At 58.1% G+C, this 12,460-nt stretch overlaps 1 protein-coding gene across 1 annotated transcript; it reads left to right on the top strand.

The window, feature by feature from the left end:
- Window positions 1-6,753: 6,753 nt before the first annotated feature.
- MIND_00579000 (Zn(2)-C6 fungal-type domain-containing protein) lies at window positions 6,754-8,002 on the top strand (the record flags this gene model as incomplete). Its single annotated transcript, XM_037362551.1, has 5 exons — window positions 6,754-6,818; window positions 6,882-6,961; window positions 7,007-7,227; window positions 7,273-7,685; window positions 7,741-8,002. 5 exons carry the CDS (start codon window positions 6,754-6,756, stop codon window positions 8,000-8,002), a joined length of 1,041 nt encoding a protein of 346 aa, XP_037220472.1.
- Window positions 8,003-12,460: the final 4,458 nt, after the last annotated feature.

The raw sequence follows: 12,460 nt of genomic DNA, 5'->3' as shown, positions 1-12,460 counted from the left end.
AACGGCGACCGGAAACGCGGCCGCGCGTTCCTCTACGCGGTCCGCACCTACGCCCGCCTTGCCCCTGAGGCCTTCGTGGTCAACGGAGAGGCGAGCGAGGAAAAGGCTGTCCGCTATGCCATGTCGTTTATGGCAGAAGGACCTGCTCAGCAATGGGCGGAGCGCCACGGAAGCAAAGCCCCGTTTCCGTTTCTGTCCTGGGGCTCGTTCGTTTCCGAGTTTCGACTCCGGTTCATCGAGGAGAACGAGCAAGATCACGCTCTCTCCAAGCTGGAGACTTCCGCCTATCACATGGGTACAAAGGATGTCTACCAGTACACCGACGACTTCGAGGACCTGATGGACCTCGCCGGATTCGAAGACGCGCTGGTCAAGGTGAGCAAGTTCCGCCACGGACTTGACCCCTTGATCAATAACGGAATCACGTCCTCGAACGACCCCCCGGACCTCCGGGATTACCTTAGCTGGCGCACCCGGCCTTCCGTCAATACGAGGCCCTGGTCCGGGCCAAGCTGATCAAGTCAGCCGCCCCCAAGACGCCTGGCGGTTTGATTCGGACTCCGTTTCCGGTCAACCGCATCCCGGCTCCGGCCCCTTTCCGCCCGGTGGTTCCGGTCGTGCCACCCGCGGCCCGCGCCCCCGCTCCGGCGCCTCCAGCTCCTGTCCCTATGGAGTTGGATCGCACCAGGGCTCGGGGTGCCCCTCGTCGCGCCTGCTTCAGGTGCGGCGACCCAAACCATCTCGCCCGGGATTGCCCCCTCCCCGCGGACGTCCGCTCAATGGACATCCTCGATGAGGTGATCCAACAACTCGGTGACGAGATGTTAGCGGAGTTGATCGCCCGCTACTCCGACACAGCTGCCCTGCCGGAATCAACAGCGGAGTTGATGGCTGGGGAGGATTTTGTCCCCCGCGACGAGTGACCGGTGTGCCCTCGTTCGCGTCTATAAATCGTTTTGCCTCTTTGTATGATGAATGCAGTTCCTTGCCCTACAATGAGCCCGAAACGAAAGACACACCCTCTCCTGCCCCCGCCTCGACTCCGACTCCGACTCCGGCCGCGACTCCGGTCATCGTCCTTCGCCGCCTCACTGCCTGGGAAAAGAAACTGCCCAAGCAGTACACCGTTGCCGCTGCCCCTGGGGCGAACTCCCTCCACCTCCCGTTAGAGCTCGACTGTGGTGCCACCTCCGACTTCATTGACACGAACTATGTTGCTCGGAATGGCATTCCGGTCCGCACCCTCGATCAGCCGATTCCGGTTTTCAATGTCGATGGCACCCCCAATGACGCTGGCTCCATCAAACAGATCGCGGACTTGGTCCTGCGCTACAAGGGCCATGCCGAACGAGTTCAGCTGGCCGTCACCCATCTTGGCAAGCAAGACCTCATCCTGGGGTATTCCTGGTTGCGGAAACATAACCCAGAGATCAATTGGGAAACCAAGGAGGTCAAGTTGACACGGTGCCCCCGCAATTGCTCGACCTGCCATGAGGAAGAGCGCGTCGAACGGACCGAGTTGCGGCGACTCCGGTCGCTTCAGAAGCGTCTCCGCTCCGGCCCATTCCCCTCGGTCTGCGCCATGGACCTTTCTGGGTCTGATGACGGAGACGATTCCGTCTCCGGTGACGACTCCGGCCTGCCTGATCTGACGCCGGACTCCGACGATGACGATGACGATGGTCAGCTTGAAGATGGTGACCGCATCTTCTACACCTCGTTCCGCCCCTCGGAGGAGATACGCGCTGGCAGTACTGTCTCGCAACGCCTGGCCGAAGCCTTCGCCAGGAACTCCGCCCCTCCGCCCTCCGAGATCCCGGACTGGGCTAAGGAGTTCCAGGACGTCTTCAACAAGGAGTCCTTCGACACGCTACCGGAGCGGAGAGCCTGGGACCACGCCATTGAACTCGTCCCCGACGCTAAGCCCACCAACTGCAAGGTGTACCCCATCTCGCCCCTCGAGCAACGCGAGCTCGACGCGTTCATCGAGGAAGGGGCTTCGACGGGCCGGATTCGCCCCTCCAAGTCTCCGATGGCGTCTCTGGTCTTCTTCGTCAAGAAGAAGGACGGCGGACTCCGCTTCGTCCAGGACTACCGTGCTCTCAACGCGATGACTGTCAAAAACCGGTACCCCCTTCCGCTGATCAACGACCTCATCAACCGGCTCAAAGGCGCTCGTTACTTCACCAAACTCGACGTCTGCTGGGGGTTCAACAACGTCCGGATCAAGGAAGGTGACGAGTGGAAAGCGGCTTTCCGGACTAACCGAGGCCTGTTTGAGCCCTTGGTGATGTATTTCGGCCTGACAAACTCCCCTGCGAGGTTCCAAACGATGATGAATGACATTTTTCAGGACCTCATCCTCTCCGGAGACGTCATGATCTACCTTGACGACATCCTGATCGCCCATTCCGACCTCCAGAAACACCGGCAGATCGTTCAGGAGGTCTTGCGGCGACTCCGAGAGCACAAGTTGTACCTCCGAGCGGAGAAGTGCGACTTTGAAAAATCATCAATCGAGTACCTCGGAGTTATCATCTCCCACAACCACGTCGAAATGGACCCCGTCAAGGTCGCAGGCGTCTCCGCTTGGCCGACTCCGGAAAACAAGAAGGACATTCAGCAGTTCCTTGGGTTCGCTAACTTCTACCGCAGGTTCATTCGGGACTTCTCGACCCTTGCGCGCCCTCTTTTTGTGCTCACCAAGAAGGACCAGCAGTGGACTTGGGGCGACGCGGAGGCCTCCGCGTTCCAAGCGATCAAGGACGCGGTCATCTCGGAACCGGTCCTGGCGATTCCGGACGACGCACAGCCTTTCCGACTCGAGGCTGACAGCTCTGATTATGCGACGGGGGCGGTTCTTTCACAATCCGCCCCGGACGGGAAGTGGCACCCTGTAGCATTCTATTCCAAAAGCTTAAATGATGTCCAGCACAACTACGAAATCCACGACAAGGAGATGCTCGCGATCATCCGCGCACTTGAGGAGTATAGACACTTCCTCGAGGGCGCCGCGCACCCTGTCGAGATTTGGACTGACCATAAGAATTTGGAGTACTTCAGGAAGACGCAGCACCTCAACCGGAGACAGGCCCGGTGGTCTCTGTACCTCTCCCGGTTCGACTTCACGCTGCACCACAAGCCTGGCCGCGATATGGGTCGGCCTGACGCCCTCTCCCGGAGACCCGACCACGGAGTCGATTCCGACAACTCCGATGTCGTCCTTCTGCGGCCTGAACTCTCCGGTGAGCCTGACCTGGAGGAGCCCGTCGCACTAGCGGCCCGGCAACTTCTTAAGGTTCAAGGTCAAGCTCGAGGCCCCCGCTCCTCACGTTCTGACGAGTGGGCCGTCTCCGGCGGTCTTCTCCATTTCCGAGGAAAAATTGTCGTACCAAAGGACAAGGACCTCCGGAGACGCATCATCGAGCTCTGCCATGACACCCGAGTCGCCGGACACGCAGGAACTACTGGTGGCCTCAGATGTCTCGCCATATCGGCCGGTATGTTGCGACCTGTGACTTGTGCTGTCGCACCAAGGCACTCCGGAGACTGCCCCACGGAGAACTGCACCCCACGGAAACGCCCCCGAACGCTGGCATACCGTCTCCGTCGACTTCATCGTAGAGCTTCCCAAGCCGATGGGTACGACGCGATCATGGTCGTCGTTGACACCCTCGGAAAGCGCGCCCACTTCTCAGAGTGTCATACGACGGTCGATGCAGTAGGGGCAGCCCGCCTCTACTACCGGAATGTCTGGCGGCACCATGGGACTCCGGAGAAGTACGTCTCCGACCGCGGCTCGCAGTTCATCGCGGACTTCACCCGAGAACTTTGGCGTCTAATCGGCATCAAGCCCGCCACGTCCACCGCGTACCACCCGCAGACAGACGGTCAGACAGAGCGCGTCAACCAGGAGCTGGAGCAGTACTTGCGGATCTTCACCAACTACCAGCAGGATGACTGGGATGAGCTGATTCCGGCCGCGGAGTTCGCCTACAACAACCACGTTCACTCCTCCACGCAACAAGTCCCGTTCATGACGGACTCGGGCCGGCTCCCGCGCATGGGCTTTGAACCCGGAGTCCGTTCCGCCATGGAGTCAGTGAACGAGTTCCGCGACCGGATCGCCACTGGTGTTGCTGAAGCCAAGGCCGCGCTCACTAAGGCCAAAGAGGAGTACAAGCGCTACTACGACCGGAGACGGACTCCGTCTCCGGAGTTTAAGGTTGGCGACCATGTTTGGCTGGATGCCTCTGACATCAGGACGACTCGCCCCTCGGAAAAGTTCTCCCATCGCCGCCTTGGACCGTTCAAGATAGTCGCGGAGATCAGCAAAGGTGCCTACAAGCTCGACCTCCCTCCGCGCTACTCGAAGCTCCACCCGGTCTTCCCCGTCGTCAAGCTCGAGGCTCGCCCAGGACGACCCCTTCGACGGACGCCCCGGCTACGACCAGCCCCCTCCGGACCTCGAGGACGGAGTCCCGGAGTGGGAAGTAGAGGAAATCCTGGACGCAAGGGTGAGGTATAAACGGCTGAACTACTTCGTCAGATGGAAAGGCTACGACGCATCGCACGACCAATGGGTCCGCTTCGACCGCGTCTTCGCCCGGAGAAAATTGCGGAGTTCTATCGTAAGTACCCTGGCAAGCCACGACACATCGCCTCCGCGACCTTCGACTCGATTCCGTTCCGGTCTATGCGTCGGGACGCCGCATTCAAAGGGGGGGGTGATGTCAGGGGAACCTCCCTTTCGGCCCGGAGACGCGCCCGATTCCGGTCCGACTCCGGTTCCGACTCCGGTCCGGCCCTCCATCTCGCCCGCACAATCACCGATCCGTCAACGCCCTCCCGACAGTCGCCCTGGGACCTCGCCTGCGACGCCGCCCAAGCCTTCTGTGCCCGACAGCGGCAGCTACGGACAAGCAGTATATAGTCAGCTACCTAGCAGGCGGACCCTTAGAGTTTCTTCTCTTTGGATCCTCCCCTGCTAGGTCAGCTTCATTTGTATTCGCTTACCAATGTTCACGCTTTGGATCCTCCCCTGCTAGGACCTTGATCTCAGGCCTCCGGGGTTGCCCTTACAACAGGCACATCTCTGGTCTCCACTCATTATATGAGTTGTGTGCATAGTTTCCCCTTCTTTCTAACTGGTTTCTCCAGTATATTGGCAAGAACTTGTGTGGTATCCCTTCCACACTGTCCACTTCTTGTTGTTGATAACTTTCAAATAATTTCTTTGCAGTTGGGTCCTCCTTAAAGCAAGAGGCAGTTGTCTTAGATGCTGCCAGATATGCTTCCTGAACCCATGGGCAACTACTTGCCTGTCCATCCACCACATCTGTTGGACGAGGGCTCATTCGATTTAGAAGAGGAACTGAGATAATTTGGCGGCCACAGAAGTTAAAGGCATTGAGAATTACAGTCACGGATATCCTCATTTTCACAAGAGATGCCCATCCAATTAGATATTTAATGTGTTTTTTGACAATATTTTGCTGTCATTCTGTTTGAATACATCACAGGTAGGTGCGGAAATAAATCCAGATTTCTAGGTGGAAAAGTCAAGTTGCAACTGTACCGGGGTCATCATTTGACGACGGCTGAGCGCGTCACACCCGGTCACGCATGCCATCAATAGACCCGGCTCTGCCCCTCCCGTAATTGACATTGGCCGTGCCGACGCCAAATGCACCGAGAAATCACCTCGCGACAGCCCCTCTCTGCCATCTGCCTATCACCATCTGCCATCCCCGGATCGCCCATCACGGTGTTTGCGACCTGCCGACGAGAGGGGCGGGAGATCGCTGATCGGCGGCGCCGGGAGGCAACCCTACCTGGCCTACGCCCATCGGGCCGATTCGATGCGCGGGCGTCCCGACGGGTGTAGCATTTGCGCATCGCGGCATCTGGACAGTGCCTACCCCCGGGATGTTGTCGGCGAATGTGTGTTGCGTGCGCGGGGAGACGGCACGGGATGACGTGGGCAGGGTTGTGTCAGCGTGTCAGGCGGCCCAGCTTGGCTGCGACAAGCACTGGCAGTCGTCGGCGGCGAGGGCCAGGTGAATGCGAGACAAACTTGCGGTGTGTGTCTTGGCGTCACTCGCTCCCGGGCTAACCGTCCACTCGCCGGAATGCGTAGTGTTACTAGTAGTACGGTAGGCTGCACCGATTGCAGCATGGGCCCATGATTGGCATGGGCCGGGCATCTCGGGAGGCCGCACGGTGCATGTGCTGGTGTGATACGTGTGGGTGCGAGGCCCCGCGCTGGCATCGGCGGGCTTGCCTCAGTCAACATGAAGAGTACATGCGCCACCAAGGGTTGGGGGTGAAATACATCACTTGGATCTGGACTCTTGAGTCTTGGGGGAGGCAGACCTGCGTCATTGGCCGGCGGCGCGGTATTGATCGGAAGGTCGAGGCCTGGGCCCACCGACCGATCAACGGAGATTCAAAATTTGGCAGTCCGATGACGTTGTCGTTCACAGCTCCACAATACCAGCTTAGGGTGTAGCTACGAGGTACCGGCTCAGGCTTGCTCTCCTTGTTCCAGGCAGCGCGCCACCCACACGCGCCCCATCTATCGGCCGACCTCGATCGGCGGGCCGATTCACGTCGCCCGACGACCCGAAATTCGAAATACAGTAATTTACGTCGCCGCGCGTGGAAACAGACGCGCGGCGCGGATCACGGAGATTGGACGCGGACGCCGGTCCGATTTCATAGCCATCAGTGAATATAACGGGATAACGCCCGATGGGGTATGCCCAAATCGGGTATCCCCGTGTTCGTCTCGGGCATCCTTCCTTTGCGGAGCGGGAGTAAGAAGATGGGGCAACGCCACGGGTGGCGAAACGCCGGGCTTCCTGCCCTTGGGGGGGTAGGGCGGGGGCGAGCCAGCGCGAAACACCCGCTGGCCAATACCCTAACTGCGGGCCCCGGGCCGAGGGGATCGAGATCCGATGTGACTCGATGCGGGAGATGATGACGGCGTTATGCAATTTATAAGCCATACGTATACGTCAAGCCGTTCCCGTTCCCCCGTCTCTTGTTCTCATACCACCACCACCACCACGATGGCCACACAAACCCTTCCCCCCGCCACACCCCATTCGCCTGCCGTCCTACAAGGAGCTCGCCCTCGCTGCTGACATCGACGGCCCTTTGGCCCGCTCGTTTCAGCCGTTGCCCAGACCGACAAAGGGCGTTGTTCTGCCGCCGCTGAAAGTCGTGCGTTGCGTAGCTTTTCTTGTCAGTCAATACTGACGAAGTTAGCCTTCCCGCCCCTTGCGGAAAGAAGACGGCCCAGTCCACGACCGCTTTCTCGACCTGGCGCGCCACTGTCCCGCTGCACCGCCGCCCAACAAGGAGTGGACCTCGCCTTCGCCGTACTCCGCCTACCGTCCAACCTCCGCGTCAAGCGTGACACCCGTGACCACCGCACTGCCGACGCCAATCGTCTCTAACCCACCACCGCACCCGCTTCCTGTGCCCCAACAACAGCATGCGCCGCAGCCCCCGCAGTACGACCCCCTCGCGAGCGAGCCCCTCCGCTTCAGCCACGCCACACGCCCCGGCTTCGGCCCGCCCGGCCGCACGAAGAAGCAGGCGCTCTCGTGTTTCTTTTGCAGGGAGCGCAAGATTGCATGTGGGAGGCCGGAAGATGGGAGTGTTGACGGGCGGTGCAAGTGAGTCGCTCTTAGTTTTTCCGTTTGCTGTTGCGTGCTGACGAGAACGTCTTAGTCAGTGCGCCCGACGCAAGATCGCGTGCACCTACCCCACCGTCTCCCACCGGGGCCAACATTCCCGTCTGAAGAGCGCGGCGCGCAGCGGAAACCGGAGTCATAAGGGGGCCGGGCCGGAGGTAGAGGCCGGGTCGTTGTCGCCGTCGCCGGAGCGCACTACGAGCGCGAGCCCGTTGTCGGTTTCGTCGCGTGACTCGTATGCCGGCGTGCCGTTGTTGCCCCTGCATGCGCAGAGTCGCTATGGCCACGGCATGTCGTGACCGCCGTGATGGGTGGACGATGCGCTGGTTGGAGGGCGAGTATTTGGCTATGAATTTTCTGCGCAAGCGGGACAGTCGTGCTGGTTGTTGGCATACCGGCCTTGTTGCGCAGGTGGGGAGGGCCGGGCCGATGGGCGCCGTTTGAGGAGGCGATAACACCCGTAATGCAAGAGAGGAAGATGGAAAGGATGGGAAGTAGAAGGAGATAGCATGTAGGTAGTATTTTGGAACTTGCCCAAAGCAGACCCGCAAATAGTCGGAGTGATCGCACCCGGCCCAACGCTAACACTAAAGCTGGCGCGGGTGCTGTCGGGCGTATGTTTGGTCGGCGATTAGACATGCTGTGTTTGTGGGAGGAGAACGCCGCTACCCGGGTTCAACAGGGTTCAGAACGGCGACTGCCACGGAAGCCGGACGCCGGCGTGGTGTGGCGCGTCCCCGACGGCGCTGCGGAGGACAACCGTGACAACGGGATGGGATGGGATCCCGAGCTGCCAGCGCGCGATCGGGACAGGTGGGATTTGAAGGCGTGGAAGGTAAGGTGGGCGGAAGTTGCCGCGACTCGCAGCGAGTGCAATCCAAAGTTGGACAGGTTGCGCTGGCGTGCGATAGATGGGGCTCGAGACACCGTTGCCGAGGCTTGGCGAGGACGAGCGTTGGGAGTTGGGCACCGTTTGGTATTAGGTATCCTACTTAAACTTGGTGTGCACGACTCACGCTGACACTGACTGTTGGGGACTGACATCCTGCGATGGACGGAGTTCGAAAAACGCCGTCTGGGGCCTCCTGCGAAGCCTTGGCGGGGCGACATTTCCATGTTCCGTCCTTCCGTTGTTGGCAGAGGCTAGGGACTGTGTAATGCCTATCAGCAACCTATCAGCGCAGTGTGCTATACTTATCAGATACTAGACCCGGCTTCCCAAGGGCTGAATGTGCGACTGGGAGAAAAAGCTTCCTGACTGGAGACCGTGACACAAAAGCTTCCTGACTGCTTCTCGGAGCTCCGGTTCTTCCTCTTCTATCGTGGTTTCTGTTGCGATGAATACTTGAATCAGGCACGGCGCGGGAATTGCGGGCTGAGGCGGTGGACTCACACGCGTCATACCGATCATCTGAAACACTAGTACTGGGTGAGGACCCCTGATAGTACGCTTGCAAGTTTGATACCTCCGAAGGCCAATTTTGTCCGAACGGGCGGCCAAAATTGGACAAAATTTGTCCGAATAGGTTTCCGAGTGCCTGGGGAATCAAAATTTGATGGCGCATCAAAGCCGAATTTTGCGGAGCCCTGAAACGAGGATCAACAGAAAATCCTGCCAAGTCAACAACGCTCACGCGCGACGCTCAAAACCGCTGATCCAAGGAGCCAACAGACATGGGCCGGGGTGATAGGCCAGGCAGGGCACAAGGTCGGGAAGCTAATTATGTCCGTCACAAGCCTCAAAGTTTTCTGGATTTTGACCAAATTTGTCCGAACCAGTCACCAAAGTGTTTCGCACTTTTGGACCCAATTCTGTCCGAATTAGTATCACTGACGGAACCGTATTATCAGGGGTCCTACTGGGTGGCGGGTGGCCCGATAGCGGCGCTAGTCCTATTGCGCTCATCGCAGGTTGTTTTGACTTGCGCCACTCCACGCCGAATGCGATGCCAGCAGTGCGATGCGATGTCTTGCGATGCGCACGGTGCCTATCGATAGCGGATAACGATCAAACTGGACAGGGGGAGTGTCGCGCACGTGGGGATGCAAGGGTCTAAGGGATTCATTTGCTGCGCACCCGAGACGCACCCGCTCCACTTCCTCGACCTCGCTGTATACGTGGCGTGGCGGCGCTCGGAGTTTGGCACTGGGACTGCGCCTCCAGGCGTCGGGGACATCTGCACAGATAGGCACCGGAAAGCCGATCAGACGTTGATCAGCCTTCGTTAACGGCGTTTGACATGTGCTTGCTCATCCCTAAAACAGCAGCGCATCCACGTTGATGCCGGGCGCCACGCGGGCCGAAGGTGAGCGTGACTGATATCTGACATGCATCATGTCAAGGGCCTGGCCGAAGCCATGCGAAGGGTTTCCTCTGTTTTCATCAGTGTCAACAGCACCTCACGTTTAATCAAAATTTGTTTCCTCCCTCATTTACATGTAGTAGAACTAAAACTTGTATTGGTACTATCTTTAAGCATGAGATATAACTAAACTAGAGGTCGCCAGCTGCGCGGCGCCTGCCACCTTGCTTTGTCCCGTTCCAGTGACACCATCACACTGAGGTCTGGGCACAGAGTGAGGATTGGGTGGAAGTTAGGTTGGCAGGGGTAGAAACTACTAGAAAGACATGCAGAGATTCTCAACTGCTGCCAGTGCTGGCAATACCCGCTGACCCACGTTAGCTCCCTATTATGCATTGCGCCTGTCAGGGGAACCCCTGCTTCGGCCTCCTTCGGACCATCCGAGCGCATCCGAGGCACATCCGACCGGCACCCCCTCACCCACCCCGACCATCGTCCACAGCCTCCTTCACCCGCACAATCACCGATCCGTCAAGACCCTCCCAACGATCACCTTGGGACAGAGCCTGCAACGCCGCTCAGGCCTTCTGCGCTCTACGTCGGCAGTTACGGATGACCAGTATATAGTTGGCGCCCTAGCAGGCGGACCCTTAGAGTTTCTTCTCTTTGGATCCTCCCCTGCTAGGCCGCGTTTCCGGTTGCCGTTGAAGGTGAACGGGGGGTTTGGTCGCAAGACCAATTTTGAGGCGAGGTTGATATCGCCAAAAAGGGCTTCGGAGTCGCCCTGGACCGGAGTCGGAGTCGGAATTGACGTCTCCAGCGATGCTGTTTGGGGTCTGCCATCATTATTAGCGGCGGCAGCGGCAGCGGAAGCCTGGTTGGTGAGTAAAGCAAGGGCCTCAGTTAGGCTGTCGATTTTCGCCTCGAGTGAGTCCAGCCGGGTGTCTGCGGTAGGAGTGACTCCGGACGGCATGACAGGTGCGGGGACCACAGGAGTAGAGGAGGAGGGGACAAGTGGCAGGGGCGGTGACAAGGGCGGAACGGACTCGTACTCCGAGCCTGAGTCAGCGCCGAACCTGGCAATCTTGTCCGGTTGATCCCGTAGAGAGTTTCTTCTGCTGTAAGGGCAACCCCGGAGGCCTGAGATCAAGGTCCTAGCAGGGGAGGATCCAAAGAGAAGAAACTCTAAGGGTTCGCCTGCTAGGGAGCTGACTATATACTGCTTGTCCGTAGCTGCCGCTGTCGGGCACAGAAGGCTTGGGCGGTGTCACAGGCGAGGTCCCAGGGCGACTGTCGGGAGGGCGTTGACAGATCGGTGATTGTGTGGGCGAGATGGAGGGCCGGACCGGAGTCGGAACCAGAATCGTCCCGGAATCGGACGCGTCTCCAGGCCGAAAGAAAGGTTCCCCTGATATTCCATAGCTTTTATTCACGCTTTGGATCCTCGACTGCTAGGCTTTCGTCGGAGTCTCCAGGGTTGCCCTTACAGTGCCAACAAATTGGCCAGTGCCACTCGCCAAAATTTCAATCATTTTGCCCAAATTTCCATCATTGTGCGACGGAAACTACTTAAGGCAAATTCTCCTTGCAAACGACCCTTTCTCTCCTCATCTCTCTCTATACCTAATGCCTTCCAGCACTATATCCTCCGATGTGTCGGATTCCGCAGTCTTTTGTGGCTTTCCTGGTCCCAGTCAACGTGCCTACCATCACAACACTTCTCCCAGCCCACACGAGCATGCGGTTTATTCAAGCTCACCAGAGCCGGCTGCTCCTCCTCCAATTCCAGCATTTCAACTGTAAGAATGCATTCAATTGGGTCACCAACATACACTACTTATAATTCTCCCAGTCACAACCACCAGAACATCTTGACGGCGCCCAGCTTTGTTTCGAAACGAGGTGATATTCATGCTCTTCTCTCCTACACCTGAAATGTACTCTGACCTGCCGCATTAGAATATGACGAGTTGAACCAGAGCTACCAACACCTTCGTGCGGTTCACAGTGCCTTGGAAGCCAAGCATAAGGCCAATTTCGAAGAACAGATAGAGGCATTGGACCGATATTTGGCAGATTACAACAAACTCAACGCTATTCATCAGGAGCTTATTGGCGACCATTCCGCCTTTAAAGCGTGTAACACCGTCCTAGCTCAAGATAATGCTCGACTTCAGGACAAACTAGAAGCCATAACGCGTGTGAAAACGGCACTCGAAAACAATGCTGTTGATTCCCTGGCAGCCAACATCAAGCTCACGAAGGAGGTCGCGCAGCTCAAAGATGACCACAAGCACATGGAGGAGCTGTGCAAGAATCAAGCAAATAAACTTTCTGAACAGAAAGATACACTTTGCACTCTCGCTCAGGTAATGTCGATGGATCCAATTTGCATATAGTTCTGACAAACCTGCAGGAGAACGATGTCTTTGTCAAGAAATTCACCCAGGCTCA

This window comes from Mycena indigotica (genome assembly GCF_014461135.1).
Source record: "Mycena indigotica strain 171206Taipei chromosome Unknown Mind.scaff0005, whole genome shotgun sequence".
In the NCBI taxonomy this organism is placed as follows: domain Eukaryota; kingdom Fungi; phylum Basidiomycota; class Agaricomycetes; order Agaricales; family Mycenaceae; genus Mycena; species Mycena indigotica.
This window is presented reverse-complemented; position numbering and strand designations above follow the sequence as displayed.